The sequence below is a fragment of the Motacilla alba genome, chromosome 19 (assembly GCF_015832195.1).
Source record: "Motacilla alba alba isolate MOTALB_02 chromosome 19, Motacilla_alba_V1.0_pri, whole genome shotgun sequence".
Taxonomy (NCBI): Eukaryota; Metazoa; Chordata; class Aves; order Passeriformes; family Motacillidae; genus Motacilla; species Motacilla alba.
In genome coordinates this window covers 3,435,652-3,452,826 of record NC_052034.1, presented here as the reverse complement: position 1 = coordinate 3,452,826, position 17,175 = coordinate 3,435,652, and the positions used below count along the sequence as shown (strand labels likewise).

At 50.1% G+C, this 17,175-nt stretch overlaps 2 protein-coding genes across 5 annotated transcripts in view; one reads left to right on the top strand and one right to left on the bottom strand.

The window, feature by feature from the left end:
* The window catches only part of PIGL (phosphatidylinositol glycan anchor biosynthesis class L), a 53,806-nt gene extending 41,770 nt beyond the window's left edge, over positions 1-12,036 (top strand). For all 4 annotated transcript variants that reach the window (XM_038158427.1, XM_038158426.1, XM_038158428.1 and 1 more), the window contains 3 exons: positions 5,694-5,725; positions 10,302-10,435; positions 11,465-12,036. In XM_038158427.1, the coding sequence (XP_038014355.1) occupies positions 5,694-5,725; positions 10,302-10,435; positions 11,465-11,563 (265 nt within the window). In that variant the 3' untranslated portion in view covers positions 11,564-12,036. The remainder of the gene's footprint in view (positions 1-5,693; positions 5,726-10,301; positions 10,436-11,464) is intronic.
* A 282-nt stretch (positions 12,037-12,318) lies between these two features.
* Positions 12,319-15,480, bottom strand: CENPV (centromere protein V). The gene is made up of 5 exons (XM_038158430.1): positions 15,220-15,480; positions 14,189-14,287; positions 13,384-13,453; positions 12,901-13,015; positions 12,319-12,596 (listed from the first exon to the last, which is right to left on the bottom strand). The coding sequence occupies exons 1-5, from the start codon at positions 15,450-15,452 to the stop codon at positions 12,472-12,474; spliced, it is 642 nt and encodes a 213-aa protein (XP_038014358.1). The 5' UTR covers positions 15,453-15,480; the 3' UTR covers positions 12,319-12,471.
* Between the last annotated feature and the right edge of the window lie 1,695 nt (positions 15,481-17,175).

The window sequence follows — 17,175 nt, the reverse complement described above, 5'->3', positions numbered from 1 at the left end:
TGCCCCTGTGCCAGCAGAGCTCTGCAGAGCAGCAGTGGCTGCCCCTGGGGCCCCAGAGCTACATGGCAAGGGAAAGGCAAACGACCTCTCCCCTGCAGGTATCATCTCCAATGTATTTATTAACCTTATTTAAACAAGTCCTGCAGGGTTCTGCCTCCACTGTGCAAAGTGGAGGAAAGGATGAAGCAGGGAGCTGGTGCAGTGTTCCTCAGCTCTTTTGGATGCTCCCAGTCTCTGAGAGACAGGCTTGTGCCCACTTCCATGAGATTACTTTCTGCAAGAGCAGGGGTGGAATGGGCTCTGTGACCCCTCCCACAACTCCTCACTTCAGGAGGTGCAAATTATTGAACAGCTTCAAGGAATAAAACAGTTCAGGAAATGGTCACAGCTGGGCAGATGCTGAGTATTGTCTGCTAAGGGCACAAATATTCTTTCCAGTGTCTGGAACAGAGGTTATGTTCAAAGGAGCAGGAACTACTCAGAAGAAATGAGCTCTTTCCCTTGCAGCAGCCTTCCTCCTGACAGCTTGCAGGAGTCCAGCTGCTGCTGTGTGCCTGCCTGGCCTTCAGATCTGGGAGGAACTGGGAAATGCCAGGGTTCAAGGATGGATTTGTTCTTCTGCAAGGGAAAAATAAGAAAAAACAGGATGGGAGAGGAACACAAATTACTGTTTGATTTCAGTCTCCCCTGGGAGTATTTCAGTTCTGGCTTCCAGACAGAAAAAAAAAACCCAACCCAAACCCAAGAAAAACCCACTGCAGCAAAGCAGAGAGGACTGGAAGCAATCTTCTGTAGCTTGATTTGGCAACATCATCCTCTTTTATCACCCCAAGCAGGAGCTTTCCCTGTGGCCATGGGAGGTTGGCTCCTTTATACTCATCCTCAAGGAAGAGCAGGTCTAGAGTGACATCCAGGTCACTTTATCCCGTCAGCATTTGGCCACTCACTGTGGTAATGAGCTTGGTAAATACTCTGTGGCAGGAACATTGGAGAACCTCTCTTTCCTGCACTCTGAAATGACTGCCTGCACTGAGATCACATGTAATAGCAAGGTGGTTTAGTTTTGCATGAGTCACTGTGCATTTTGATTTTAAAGAGCCCCTCTTGCCCAGGAGCCTGGCAGATGGGGGGCTGTTGGGTTTGTTGTTTCCTTGCTTAAGATGGAGAGGAATCATCTTGGTGAGGAGGAGGAGGGAGGACTGTACCACTTGTTTTCTTTAGTGAGCTATCAAATCCATTTTATCCCAGCTAGAACAGAAAAGAATAGTCTTGTCTGCTTAGGGCAGAGCAAACTGAGTGGAAAATAGGAGCTGCTATATTTAACCACTGTGCATTATGTTGTTATAGCAACTGCATCCATAAAACTTCTATCAATGATGCCATATAAAAAGCTGCATCAAGGAATCATTAGCTGAGCCTATTCTCGTCAATTCCATTTGGAAAAACACCTCTCAGTCCTGCAGGATGTTTGTGAACATTCACCAGCTCTGTGGCAGGTTGTAAATGAGGCTGTGCAGAGATGATATTTGTGAGCTTTATCACTCAGCAGTGGATTAGGATGCAGCCTGAGTGCCACCAATGCCTTGTGGCACTGCCATGTCCCAGCCTGGCCACTAAATGCCCCACTCCTGGATGCCATGGACATTGTGCAGAGGGCTGCACTGAGGCTCCCTGGAAGGGGAGGGCTGGGGAAATGCCAGCTGCAAATCCGTGTATGGAAACAAAGAGGGGCAGTGTCCAGCCAGTCCCTCTTGGTGGGAGCCATTCTCAGAGGCCACCAACTGCATCCCACCCCAACAAAGCACAGTAAGCACAGTTCTGCTGTGAGCTTCTGTGGAATTTCCAAGGCCAGCTCATAAAGGACAAGGAGGAAGCTGGGTTTGGGTGATTAGCTTGATAACAGTGAAGGATAGCCCATTTATCATTTTTATTTGGTGCTTTCTTACAGTGTGGGGCGGGAAGATCTCTCCCTCCTTTCAGCAGCTACAGCCTGTGCATTTCTCACTTATTTTACTGATCTTAATGTCCTGGGGGAGCTTATGAGTGATGGCTGTGGTTGCAGCCAGACTGTCCCCATAAGGCTGAGACAGAATTGTACTCTGCTGTCTATCCTTGAGACTTCCCCTCAAAGCTCTCTGCCCTGGCGTATATCCCACAGCTGGGTGTGTAGTTCTAGATTTTATCTCATTCCTTTATCCCTTTCCCTCATTCCTTCATTTGACCAAGTTCATTCATCCCAGTGCCCTTCCATGACACTGTTGAGAGGAGCATGGAGCACCAGCACAGAAGGGGTTCCCCCTAAAGAAGGTTTTTTTTTCCCAAAGAAGCAGCCTCTGAGGATGTCATTCCATGTGTCCCTGGGCTGCTGGCAGTGAGGGGAGCAGTGACACTGCACATTCCTCTCCCAGACAGTGCAAGGCCCAAAGCACAGAGCCAGGACAGCTCTGTCAGCTGGAACATCTCTGCATTGTCACTGGCAGAACCATCTTTTGCCACTGCCCCACGTGTGAGTACAGAGAGCCTGAGCAGTGTTGTACAAAGTGCTGCTCCATGGTGTAGTTCAGGGTGCATGGAAATGGAGCCAGAAAATCCAGCTAGGGAGGGAGGAGGCATTCCAGAGAGCAAACATCCAACATCTGGCAAGTATATCCTTCCAATGTCTCTGTGATTCCTAGGAGACTGCCTGTTCTTCCTCCTTCACATCTGTTTCGTCAGATTAATAGGGTAGATTAGAGGTTGGGATCCTAAATGGAGCCCCAATGCAGCTTTAAGACATCCATTCTTTGCCATGCTCTTCAAAACTGTATTTCCCCAGTGCTCCACAGCAGCCAGCAGTCAGTTCAGTGAAGGGTTTTGCCTCTGCCTTGGGAAACTATTTGGAGAGTGAAGTCATTGAATTCAATGAACAGCTTCTCATCAAAGAGAACATCACCCAAACTGTAACACACCCTCGTGGGCATGGGCCCCAGAAGAGTTCTGTGCTCCCCAGGACTGAGGTTTCAGCTCCACCTTGACTTGTTCCTTCTTGGAACAGCCTGGGAGGTTTCACTGGTCAGTGCCACAGAGGAGCTGACCCACTCACACCTTTCCTGAGGATGTCTGAGTGAAGACAGGGAATTTGGGAGCCAGCTCAGCCCTGCAGTTTGCAGGGTGAGGGTGTTGGGCCCTTTCAGTGTTTCTGCTGAGCAGATGGAGCTGGTGACTGCAGAGCCTTCAAAGCAGCTGGGCCTTGAGGGAGGAGCTGGGGCTGAGATCTTGCAGGATTGGAGCCTTTGGATGTCTCATGGCCTTCCCAAATTCTTCACTGCAGAGGGTCTCACGTGTGGAGCTGAACCTACCACAGGCATTGCAGGGAGAGGTGCCCTGTAACCACCAGGCTCTGGCACCTGGGCAGTGGGTGGGGATGAGCCACCTTAGGTCACTTTGTGTTTAAAAAGGATTATAAAAAGTCTCTCCGGGAAGAAAAAACAAAACACCCACATGGAAAAATCTCCTGCAAAAGAGCCTGTGTTTTACTTTTTGAGATTTTATGCCAAACTCTTTCATTTCAACCAAACCACAGCAAGTCCAATCTGTAAAACAACATTCCCAGAATGGCAACAACTGAGAGCTGCAACCTCTCCCCTACTTGGAAGTGTCCCATGGAGACGCTCCAGCAGGGTGGAGATGGGAGTGAGAAGATGGATTTGGGAGAGGATTGGCTCATTTTGTGAACGTGTGCAGGAGGTAGAGCTTCGTCTTTCTCTCTCTCTCTGCAACCACAGAGAAATACAAATGAGCAAGGCTGCAATTCCTCTGCACACAGAGCTGGGTGGAGCCCGTTCCCAGGGCTCTGCACTGAGCCTTGCTGAGAATTGAAGCATTTGGATTGGGACAAAAAATGGATGAGGAGAGATGCAGTTTCTTCATGCCTGTTCTTGCAGATGAGTGACAGGTCTGCTGGCAGCAGCTTTGAGGACCTTTCAGTAACCAAACACAGTTTGTGTCTCCCTGAACCTTTACACAAGCACAAACTCCTTCATTTACTGCTGAATTTACACTTTTCTTGCCTGCTGAAGGTGCTCCCTGCTCCTGCTGAACCGTTTCCATATGAGCTGTATCTCTCACTCCTGTTTCTAGTGACAGCAGTGGTTATTATTAGTTCCCTCTTGGAGCAGCTCAGGGCTTTGAAGGTGCCTCCATGGCAGAGCAGCACACCCAGAACAGACACTGGGCTTTCAGAGTTTGCCAAATTTCACAACCACTCACTGCTTTATCTCTCCAAGCTTATTCTAAAAGTTTCCCACCCTACTAACTGCACCAAGTGCTGAATCATTTCTTTGGGTGGCCAGATTCCACTTGTGGGGGAAGAAACCTCTGGCAGAAGAGCAGAGCAGATACTCATGGAGATATTTAAATTACAAGGCAACATTTAACAGTCTTTGTCAGAGCAGTAAGGCTTGAGTGGTGGGGCAGAAGGTGGCCAAGTCGCTGTTCCAAGGCCATTGTTTAGCAGGAAATGGCATTGCTTTGGCTCTGCAGCAGAGGACACCACTGGCAGGAGAATCTGTTTAAATATGTTTTCTGATTGCTGTTTGAGTTCTGTCATGACCTGCATTTCTGGCTTGACTTTTGCTTTGTATTGCATTGGGTATTCATCACTCCGTGCTTCCTATTTTGTCTAGGCCTGTGTAGCTAATCCTTTTCCTTGAACTTAACCAACAGCCAGAGATAATCCTAGTTTGAAAGTGACTGGAGAAACACAGCAGTTTACATATAATGCATGTTTTATCCTGGCTGATTTACACATGAACTGGCACATTGTCCTTTGTCAGATACACCACTGTTAGCTGATAACAATCTCTTTAAATATTACACAGGGTTAAATAACTTTTTTTTTATTATTATTTCCTTTCTCCTTTTGGCAAATGTTCCATTGTTTGGATGTCTTTTTCTCCTGGAAGAGCAGGACTGGGTGTGGGACAGCCCTGAGTGCCATCTGCTGGAGACCTGCTGCTTCCCAGCCCTGCCGTGGGCCGAATCCAGGATGGCTCCAAAGCCATGAGCAGGGAAAACAAGAGAATTAAGAAAGGAATTGAAATGAACGCCCCCTGATGTCCTCACCATCCCAGGGTCATTTGCTTACACTTCCTGATGGAAGTGCCTTCACCACTCACATCTCCCATCCTTGGTCCTCCTGTTCTGTTTTGCTACAGAGATTTCCCAGGACAAAGTCATGAAGGGATCAAAGTCTTGGTGAGCAAAAAGCCAGAGCAGCTTCTCAGATGTCCCAGTGCCAGCCTGGGTTAGAAAAAAGAGCTGGTGCCCAAAGAGGAGCAGCCACTGAGACAGTGCCCCTGGCCAGCAGAGCCTGGGCTTTAAACAGCCAGAGGTGCTCCCAGGGGTGAACAGCCTTTGGCAGCCTCTTGGGTTTCCCTTGGGAAGTCTGAGAGTGAATTTGATTTATGGAGCTTATTTGTGATGTGTCCCAGCAGGCAGGATGAGGGAAGGAGTGGCAGAATAGTGTGGGGAACGAGGCTTAGCCCTGCCTGACGTGCATCCAGTGTGGGCTCCTGAAGTTTCTCACAAGATTGGCCATTGTCATTGGGTGTTAAATGAAAAGGCTTGGTTTAATGTGCAGGGTTTTATTCCTGTAAAATCAGGGTTTGTGGAATTCCACGGAGCGTTGACCCCTTGTATCTCTTCTTTCACAGGTACCTGCATTCAGAGGGGAAGTTACCTGAAGGTAGGAGTCCATCACCTCCCCTCCCACCCCACATCCCCCCCCTGCAGTCCTTGACATCCCTGTTGTGCCCAGGATTCCAGCTGCCCAACTCACCCCTGCGCTGCAGATGAAACCCACAGCTGAACTTTTATCTTCCTGCAATTTTTTACCAGTTCAGGCTTCTCTACAGTCACTTTTCAGTCCCTTGGGGTTGTCCTTCCTCAGTGGTGTGATGCAGTGTCTGGCCTGTGCCTCTGGGGTGAATTTCAGTGCTCTTTCCAGGTCCCTCAGCTTAGTCACAGAGTTTTTGGTCACATCCTGCTTACAAGCCTTTTTCCTCTTCTGTGACACAAGCCACAGAAACGATTACCCACTTAGCCAAAAACATTTGCATGTAAGCAAAGTTAAGCCTCCACCAAAGTGTGCTCAGAAAGGAATCTGAAATCTGCAGTGGCACAACAAACTGTAGTGGCTTCTTCCACCTGTGAGCAAGAATCTCTGAGAAATTTTCTGTACAAGTAGGAAAGGAAAGAAACAAAGTACAGAAGGAGGTAGCTCCTGACCCCTTTTCTAGAGCAGAGCTGCAGCCCTTATCTCCAGCAAACAGTGCCTGCCCAGGGACAAATGTGTGGACCTTTTTTAAACACAAAGCTGTCACTCAGCTGTTTGGACAGAGCCTAGGAGGGTGGCTCAGCCAGGCCCACCCAGTCAAGCTCCTGCTCCCTCAGCAGCCATCCAGGCTGTGTTCCTTTAATGCTAATTCCCAAATCATTGTAGGATTGGAATGAGTCACAGCAAATCAGTTTTAATTCTCTGCTAGCAGGAAGTTGCAGGCCTAATGAGACAGCATGAGCCAAGATGGCAGAATGCCCTTAAGCTGAGCTCTGACTCCAGCCCCTTCAGTTCCCCAGTTCATGAAAGAGGAGTATTAGTGCCAGCTTCATTCCTAGGACCTTTTCTTTGTTCAGCCTTGGGCTGCAGCAGAGCTCTGTGCGCTGTGTGCAGCACAAAGGACAAGGGGCTGCAGTGCTTGATGTCACTGCTGGCTGTCAGGCCCCATCTACACTGAGGCACTTTCATGTGCTGCTCATGCAGGTTTCACTCTGGTCCTGAACATGGGCTGCGCCTCAAATCTATTCAGGTTTTGAAACAGACCCACATACAGAGAACATTTCCATTTCTCCAGCAGCATCAAGAGGCTGCTGGGGCTCTGTGCAAGCCTTGCTGCTCTGATTACATCACATCTGACATGACCTACAAACACCAAAGGAACGGGGAGCTCCCATGCTGCTGCTTATGCTAAGCCTTTCCAAATATAGTTCCAGTCTCATTGAAATTCCCAGTATTTATAATTTGATCTGGCAGGCGTGCAGAGCTGTGCACCAGAGGGGCTTAATGAAACAAGGGTGATGCTGGGATTGAGGCTGTCTGGATGGAGCTGAAAGGCATGTTCAGGCCATGGAAAAGTGCTGTGCTGCTGTTGGGAAGAGGGAGCTGTTTGTGGGTGAGCCTGTGTAAGCCCATGTGATCAGGGAATCCACAGAAAATCTCCCTGCAAATGCAAAAGCCAGCTAAGCCTTGCATTGCCTCAGTGATATGCAAATGAGCACCCTAAATATCCTGCTCTGCTTTCTAATGCCTTTAGCCAGCACAAACACAACAGGCTTTTTATAATCTGTAATCGAGTTCACCAGCCCAGGCACAAGCACTTGTTTCAAGAAGCCAAGACAACTGCTGGATGTGCTCCCACCCCTGCCAATGGCCCCTTCCAGCTACAGCCACTGCTCTTCCAGAAGAACCCGTGCCTCCTTCCACCAGGAGCAGGGCAGGCCTGCAGCACACACAGTGCTCACTCAGGAGCTCCTCATTCTAGGCATCCTTGCTGCCTGAGTGATTTGGAAGTGGAAAGCCAAGCTGAGCAGGCTGCAGGCTTCACACACTTCTATTCTCAGCCTAATCCATGAGCTATATCGATCCTGCCCTTTCTGCCAACCTGGAGAGGTTGCATTACACTGCTAATCCCATCCTGCCCAGGTCACAGGCACAGCAGGCTCTGAAAAGCTTCACCTGCTGGTGTCACAGGACTCCTCAATGGCAGCACTGCTCTCACCCTGCTTGGCAGGGAGCAGCCTGTTTCTCTGAACCCTTTTCCATCTCTCCCTGGACTGTACATTCCTTCCCTGCTTCATTTCATCTCACATTGCCATGCAGAGCAGGCTTTGCTGTCAGCACATGGAAATCCTGCTTGGATCACTGGCACAGAGAGCTCTCACAGTGCCCTTCTTTTTGGGGAGCTGGATGCCACCACTCGACCTGATCTGACCAGGGAGGACCCAGCAGGTCAGAGCCATCCACACTGAAATCACTTGCCATGGTGTTGAGTCCTTATTGCTGAGCTTTGGGGAACAAAAGGGTGAAATTGCTGCATGAATTAATATTTCTCAGGGAAAAAATAATTGAGGAAAGGGAGAGCACATTTGGTAAACAGAGCGGCCCAAGCTTCAGAGAGTGGTGCCAGGCCTCTCTTCCCATCACTGTGAGTAGGAATTGGTGTGGCATTGCCAGAGTCCATTAAAGCCATCCAGGAAAGGAAAGATCATTGTCCCATGTTTGAAAAGCAAACAGGTGCCATGGGGAATGCTGCCAGCAGCACTGTACTAATTCTTCCCTCTGAAACTACCCCAGCAGCAGCCCAGAGGATCTCTGCAGAGGAAGGGGAAGAGTGGTTCCCCCACTCACGGCACATCACAGGTTTCCTTCCACGTTTGCTCTTTGCAAACAAGAAATGTCTCCAAGTGGGATTAAAGGAGTGTCAGGACCCTTCTGTGAGCGACTGCAGCACTTGTGCCTGCAGAGCATCCCCTGGGAGAGCAACTGGCACCGATGGCCTCCGAGCGGCTCTGCCTGTCCCTTGTCCCGGCGGGCTGGGAGCGGGACGGGGGCTCAGCTTGGCGGTCAGGAAGCGCCCGGGCCGTGCCGGTCCCAAACCTCCGCATTCCCGCACGTCCCGGGGCGCTCGGCAGTGCCAGCGCTGCTCCGTGACCCTGCGGAGGCACTGGGGACACGGCACTGGGGACACGGCACTGGGGACAGGAGGTGCTGAAGGGATGCGGGTCCCGCTGCCCGCTCCCCTCCCCGGCCGGCGGACGCCGCCACCTCCCGGCGGCTCCCGAGCAGCGCCCGCCGCTCCCGGCGCGGATCCTCCGCCGCTCCCCGCTGGAAGCGCCGGTGATTGCCCTTGAGAGCTCCACCCCTGCCGCTTGCTGCCCGCAGCAGGAGGAAATCACTGCTGGGATGCTCTGTGCGACCTGCTGGGAGTCAGCTCCCGGTGTCCCGTGTCCCCTCGATGGAAGGGGAGCATGGCCCTGGAGTGGTGCTGAAATGAAGAGTTAACCAGTTCACTTTGGAGAGTGGGAGAGGCTGTTGAAAAGTTGGAACAACATCCTTGGAGAAGAAAAGAAAAAAGAAAAGAAAAAAGAAAAGAAAAGAAAAGAAAAGAAAAGAAAAGAAAAGAAAAGAAAAGAAAAGAAAAGAAAAGAAAAGAAAAGAAAAGAAAAGAAAAGAAAAGAAAAGAAAAGAAAAAAGAAAAGAAAAGAAAAGAAAAAAGAAAAGAAAAGAAAAGAGAAAAGAGAAAAGAAGAAAAAAGAATTGAAAGATTCTAGTGATGTGCCAGAGGGAGTCCATGAGAGCTTTGTTCTGTCTCTTCTGTGTAATTTCACTGTTTCAAGGCTCACTGAAGGAAATCTCATTGCAAATCTGCCCACCTGTGTAAACTGTGACTTTGGCCTCTTCTGTCAAACTTTATTACAATGTGGGAAGTGTGGAACATAATCACAGCAGCTTCCAAGCCAAGGAAATCCCAAAGCAGCTCCCTTGAGAGCTACAGGCTCTTAATGGGACCATCAGTAGCTCTGAACTCTTCAGTGAAGACAATTTAGCCTTGGTAAAAAAAAATAGCAATTAACTTTTGAGTTCAAAGGGATCTTTGAAACAGGAAAAAAAAACCCCTTCAACATCAGCAGAATCTTGAAACATGTTACCTTCATGTGCTTCATCACAAATATCTGAACAATGAATTCAGGAACTCTGTTAAAGTGTTACTGCCTGCCTGAGTTAATATTTTATTCCTGAGGCTTGTAAATATTTATTCTGTAGCTAAGAATTGGAGTAGAAAGATTAAATTTCATTTTGGTAGCTGAACCAGAAACTACTGTCTTAAAATTCCATTATATGATACAGTGTCAGCATTCAGAGAATCATCTGCACCTATTTTTTTGAGCCTAATTTTGCAGGAAGAATTAAAAAAACACCCAGTTTTTGGGATATTCAAAGCTAGCTTTGCTTTCCACAGGCTATTACAGAACAAGAACCTGTACAAAGGGTCACATACACAAAAAGAGCCAATACAAATGGTCATAGATCTGCACTGGACACAAAAAATCCTGGTGGGAGCATGAGAAGTTGTTCCCCCTTTATACAGAAAGGATTCCCAAGCCCAGCAGCACAGGGAAGCTGCAAAGAGCTGCTGAGCCTGGAGAAAAGGGCACCTTAGAAGAATGCTGCTGGTTTGAAATATTTATCCTCTTTCTCTGTGTAGGGTGCCGTGTGCTCGTGCTGGAATCAGTGAATCTCTGCAGGAAATACATTTCCTTCCTGGATGTCTTCATTTCCTGCCTCCTGCCCGGGGATGCACTCTTCATCCTCACAGAGGAGGAGACTGAACAAGCCAAGGTGAGATGAGTGGCACCTGCCTGACCTGTTTGAGTGGCTCATCCTCATTGTGAGCACTTTAGTCACAAGTGTCACATTCCCAGGGGATGCCAGAAGTAGTGTCATCCATGGGTTAGAAATGTCACTGAGGAGGGTCTGCAGTGATTTTACAAACAGGGGCAAGCCAGGTTACCTCATGCCCTGTGTGACAGGACAGGGCTGAGCAGATGTGCAGTTCAGACAGTCACTGGGCACTGAGTTTTACACTCCCCAGGATGTAGGATGCATTTCAAAGGAAACTGGATCCAACACAGTGTTCTGAACGTGTGAGTGGCCTGTGAAAGCCTGGCATGACTGCATGCCAGGAACAGCATCCTTGATCACAGCTGTCACTAAAGAAGGAGACAGCCTATGAACTTGTTGTCCAAAGCTCTTCACAAGTACCCTTTGCTGTACATTTTTAAACTATTTTGCTGCATCTCACACATTTACTCCACAGTTCCCTAGATCAGAATCTGATTAGCAGCATGGAAATATTTACCCAGCAAACAGTGCTGTTAATTCACAAATTACAGACTTTTCCTGCTTCTGAGGCTGTTAAAAGAGTTACTCATGGTAACAGCTTGGATAAAGGTAGTGTTCATTATTTTTGTTCCTGAAATCTGACCTTTCTAGGGTGGTGCACTATAAATAGACTCAGTTGCAGCTGGCAGTGCGTGGTCAGAAGGAGCAGAGATGTTCCCAGACACACTTATCAGGCTCCTGCTTCCCAGCATGTGAACACTTCCCCAGGCCTGAGATCACGTGGGGAGGAGGGGTGAGAAGTGACACACGATGTGTCCTTTCCAGCAGGACCCTCTGAGCATCAGGCAGCACAACGGCAGGCTGGGGGCCCGACAGGCCCAGGGCTTAGGCAGCCTGCCCTGCCTCTCCCTGCTCACTGAAACAGGCTGTCCTGTAAATGGGCGCTGAGCCCCACAGCAGGAGCAGGAGACTGCCCCCACCCCAGCTCTGGGAGGCTCCTGCCATGCTCTCTGTTTCTCCTCCTAGAGGGCCATGCGGTGCCACCGCAGCCAGCTCCTCTGGTTCCGCCGGCTCTACCTGCGCTTCTCCCGCTACCTGGTGCTCAATTCCCTGCGCCTGCTCTGACAGCACAGCACTCCCAGGAGCAAAGAGTGAGCAAAGCCACGACTGCCCCAGCCCAGGACTCGAGGATCTTCCTGTGTTACGATGGGTGCTCTTTGTGTGGCATTCTCCACGCTACAAAACCCAGGCTGGGTGAACCTCCTTCTGAATACCTTGAGAACAGGGTTAACAACTACTCTATATTCTCATCATAGAAGCTTAAATAAGATGAGAAATTTGGATTAACTTTAATTGGGAGCCAAGTTCTGGAGGATTCTGCATTGGAGAAGATATGGAACAAACTGTTTCCCCAAGAAGATAGAGCTGCAAGGACTGCTTGGCAACTCTCCCCTGCTGCTTTTGTAAGATCGAGCTAGCAGGAGTAACTTTTCAAAGCTCATGCTATCTCCACAGATACCACAACCACAACACCTTTGTTATTCAGTCAGAACTTTAAAAAGCCAAAGCTTTTGAATAAAAGATCAGAAATCATGCAATTTCTTCTAATTGCACTGATGTTTGCTGTTGCTTTTTTAATACACATTGTGTTGAAGGCTCCACCTTCACTTTCACCTCCTGAAATACGAGCTCTTCTTCTTGATTCAGAAGAGGGCTCAAGGTCAACTCACAAGAGTCCCAGCAGACACAGGAATGAGGTGCAAGTGATTCTAATGAAGTCTTTTGTGTTGTGATTTAAACTTTAGCACAGCCAAAGGCAAAGTGCCAAACCAGAAACCCTGGAGTGGTTTACAGAACAGAGGCAGTCTGCAAACTGAATGTCACAAAGGAATGAGACAATCAGCATAGAAAGATTTATTTAAGAAAGAGAGAACAGGTAACAGTAACATAGAGATTGACTTCACCAACCATCACCCAGGAAACCCCAGACTGCAGTTCCATGGCAGTGCTCCCAAGGCTGCTGGAAGGGTGGGTCAGGGTTTTGACATGTCTCTGATGGTCTTGTGTTCCCTCACTGCTTTCTCCCACTCCTTGCCATTGATGTCCTCTGTGATAATGGTCTGCACAGTGCCATCATCCAGGCAGTGGGGAGCGATTCCTGAAGGAAAACAGAGTACACAGAAACAATGTGGGAGATGCCTGTTCCATTCCATGGCTGGGGCATCTCAGGGAATTGTAAATGCTATTGCTGTAAGGCTGAGCAGCCTGGATGAGAATCCTGCACACATTTATAGGTAAGATTGTTTTTTATGGAGGAGCTACAGGTTCAGACTGCAGTTCCTTTAGGAACAAACTCTCAGGACACATGCTGCTCACTGCTGTCATGTCAGCATCCAATGGAATCTTTACCCAAGGATTACTTGGTGGTTAACTATGGTTAGTACAGCTAGCTTTGTACCTACCATAACCATCAGGGTTAGAACGAGGAGTATAAAAGCTCTGAACACCACAGGTCTTGCAGAACGTGTGCTGGGCACGGTGTGTGTTGAAGGTGTATGTTGTCAAGTTGTCAGCACCCTAGGCAAAGGAAAAGCACTGTAAGTTTTCCATGGAAATAGATGGATTCATTACTCTGGAAAGATACAATGTAGAAATGTACAATTTAAAATACCACCTTCCTGTCTTTATTTGAGATACAGAGCTCTGCATTCCTGCTCCTTTCCTGAACCCCTGTGCTTTGTAAGGACACGTGTCCGTAACAGTCAGGCCTGGGAACTGCAAGAGCTCCAAACAAGATGCACTAACACAACCACACCAGACAGCTTAAAATGCAGCCCTTTCCCCCAACCAGCCAAACCTAGGGCAGAAAAACTGCTTGTTCTTGGCTCTGTGAGGGTAACACTGCTCGTGCTCATGGCCATGCTCTTACTGAGCTCTCACTCTACCTTCAGCAGCTTGAAACGCGACGCTGGCACAATGAAGTGGCGGTTCTGTTTCTTTGTGCAAATGCTGCAACTGTAAAAGAAAAAACAGACCTTTCTAGAGGAAGTGGACAGGTTGTAGAGCAGCAATCGGACCTCTCGACAACAGAAATCCCACTGACAGCTAGAATGGCTCTGAGGTAAGTGGCAAAAGTGGATTTGTGGTGTCAGTAGTGTTTGTCAAGCACACCCGTGAACAGACTGACCCTACACAGGTACTCTCACACACAACTCTTTGAGGACAAACTCTAGCCCTGAGAAATCCACTTAATGGTTCAGAGCACATTTGAGCAATTTTGCCAACATTCATTACCTTGCAAACAAGAAGGTAAAGTTCAGAAGTTCACCCACGAGCTGGAAGCAAACCAGTTGCAGGCAAAGAGGGGTCACTACTGAAACCAGAGAGTGTTTTAGTTCGAGGCACATGTGGTCAGAGCTGTAATGTCACTTGAGAAGAACAAGTTAAAAAAAGACCAATGTGCTTTGAGCCCCCTGCATGAGAGGAAACAGAAAGCAGATGGCTGAGCACCTGGACTCATTAGATCTCTCCTGACACTTTCTGTGTGAGCCTGGCTGAGACATGGAGTCCTGCCCAAAGCAGCACCTGAAATCACCAACACTGATCTCATAGTGGATCAGGACATAATTAGGGGTAAATCCTGTGGAAACAGCTCAGAGGGTGTTCTGCAGCTGTCTCATCTTTAGCTCTAAGGTTGGAAAAGCAGAGAGCTGACATCCATCTCTGGGAACAGGGAACAAACCAACTCACTTGCAGTTGAACACGTGCAGGTCTGCTGAAGCCCAGACCTCAAAGCGGACGGCTCCACAGTGACAGCCTCCTGTGTGCTTCACCAAACCCCTGTACTCACTGCAGAGAGACACAACAGAGCTTTTGGGATCCTCCTCTCTTGGTTTTTGCCCAAGAGAACACTAAGGCTATACATGACATTATTCAGTTCTGTCTTGAGCTGTTGCAGAGCACCAAGAAATATATCCACTCAAATGTATTTAATAACATGTGTCAGAATGAGGTGGAGGATGGCTTTTGTCCTTTGCAGCAATTGCTTTTGTGGTTTAATTAAAATGGTGACAAGGAAAGAAGAGCACCACTTTGAAGACTCTGTAAAACACAGCTCCCCACCACTCCAGGTCACAGTGCTGACCCTAGAGCTGTGTCCATATACAACCCTACACACAAACCAGGGCTATCACCTCAAAACAGACTGCTTGGAACTGAAAACTGAATTTCCCCACATTTTTCCCCACAGTTCCTCCAACACCATTAATATTCCTCCATTTAAAAGCTGGGGAAAGCAGAGATAAGTGGATTCTGCATAATATTTGAAATGTCTTTTATTTTGGGTTGTAATTGCAGAGGAACTTTATGACCAAGGAATTTCTGAGCCTGTGCTTCACCCCCTCCCCGAGCCGCCTCCACAGCAGCTGGGCAGTCACCGTGCGGATCAATCGCTAAATGCAAAGGAAAAAAAACATTTTCCTTCCAGATTTTGCCTCCCACGGACAGCTTCTGATGTGCCGCGCTCTGCACAGAGCGAGCGCAGGAAATGGGTGGAGATTTAGCGGCTGAGCCTGGCGGAGCCCCCAAGGGCATTTTCGATGGGAGAGCCGCAAAACACGGGCAGCTTTAAGCACAGAAAGCCACTTTTTTTTTTCGGTGGAGCCCCCTCCCCATCCCACCCCGGGCGCCCCTTCTCGGCAGCTCTCGGGACCCGCCGTGCAGAGAACGCCGCCGTGAGCGGGACTCGGGCGGGAGCGCGGAGCCCCGGCCCCGTTACTCACTACGCGTCCAGCAGCAGCCGCGCCGCCTCCTCGCAGCTCAGCCGGTGCCGCTCCTGGAAGGCGGCCCAGCGCCCGCTCTGCGCCCCCAGATCGATGACGCCGGGCCCGGGGGGCTCCGCCTTGGCCCCGGCCGGGCTTCCCCCCACATTCCTGCTCCGGGCCCGGCGCGTCCCGCCCGCGGCCGCGCTGCCCCGCCGGGAGCGCCGCGCGCCGCCCGCCGCGCCGCGCCCCATGCGCCGCCTCCGCCTGCGCCACCGGGGGGCGCCCCCGCGACGCGCACGGGCCGGGGGGCGGAACGGCGGCACCGGGAGCGCGGGGGGGCGGAGGGGACACGGGAGGGGCTGGGGGGACACGGGAGAGGAAACAGGAGGGGCTGTGGGGACACGGGAGGGGACACGGGAGGGGCTGAGGGGACACGGGGGGGCGGAGGGGACACGGGAGGGGACACGGGAGGGGCTGGGGGGACACGGGAGAGGAAACAGGAGGGGCTGGGGGGACACGGGGGGGCTGAGGGAACACGGGAGGGGCTGAGGGGACACGGGAGGGGAAACAGGAGGGAATGGGGGGACACGGGAGGGGACACGGGAGGGGATGGGGGGACACGGGAGAGGCTGAGGGGACACGGAGGGCATGAGGGGACACGGAGGGCATGAGGGGACACAGGAGGGGCTATGGGGCACGGTGGAACCGGGAGGGGCCGGGACATAGCGGGACCGGGGGCACCGGGCGGCGCTGGGACACTGCGGCACCAGAGGAGATTGGGGTACAACGAGGGAAACACAGTGAAGAAATGCTTTTCTCGTATGCACCCTAAAGCTTCCCTGGCACTCGTGTCCTCTCATCCTTCCTTGTTACCTGGGGAAAAGAGCGCTCCCAGCCCGCCACAAGCTCCTGTCAGGGGGCTGGAGAGAGGGACAAGGTCCCCCCTGAGCTCCCTTCGCTCCAGGCTGAGCCCCCCCAGCTCCCTCAGCCCCTCCTGGGGCTCCAGCCCTTCCCATCTCCCTTCCCTTCTCTGGACACGCTCCAGCCCCTCAATGTCCCTCGTGCTGGGCCCAAAACCGAGCCCAGCATTCGAGGTGTGACCAGCAGTGCCCAGCACAGGGACAGTCACTGCCCTGGTCCTGCTGGCCGCCCTCTGGCATTGGAACAGGCTGCAGAGGAAGCGCTTGAGCCACCAGCCCTGGAAGTGTTCACGGAACTGCTGGATGTGCCACTTGGGGACACGGTTCAGTGGTGGCCTTGGCAGTGCTGGTTAACAGTTGCACTTGATGATCTTCAAAGTTTTTCCCAGCGTGAAGGGTTTTATGATTTTCTGATGCCAGGGCTGAGGCCAGGCATGCCAGTTATCCACAGGCATGAGCCCGAGGTTTCCCCTCTCATTCTGAGCACGATGCCTCACACGTTCATGGGTGGAAGGTGCTCAGGTGCTGCTGGAATTGAGGTGTTTCACTTCTCTGCTATGAACAGCCCTCACTTAGACACAGCATTGCTGTGACAGCACAGGATGTGTTCAGGCCTTCCTGAGGTTTGAAGTCATTGTGGCAGCTTTGCAGAGAAATGGCTTCTAATCCCAAGGGTTCCCACTCAGCTTTTCACTAATTCTGTTACCAAAGTATTGAAAATAAGAGAGTACATACCTTAAAAAGCAGCAAAAAAACCATCCCCAACCAAACCAAAACCAAAAAACCCCAAAACCAAAACAATCAAGCAAATAACAACAAGAACAGGATAGGAAAATGTGAAATCATCCCTTTAGTGGTAAATGTCTTACAAAAGGTTATTCTTGAACACTGAAATCCAGTGCTGTTTCTCAAGTAAAACTATCAATGCTGGGAAAAGTACAAAACTTGGAGGTGTCCAAGTCACACTCAGTTGGGGGAAAAAATAATCACTCCAAAGACAAACCTTTGTGTCCAGTGTTGCAAGACTGGAAACTTCTTTTGTTTGACATATAAT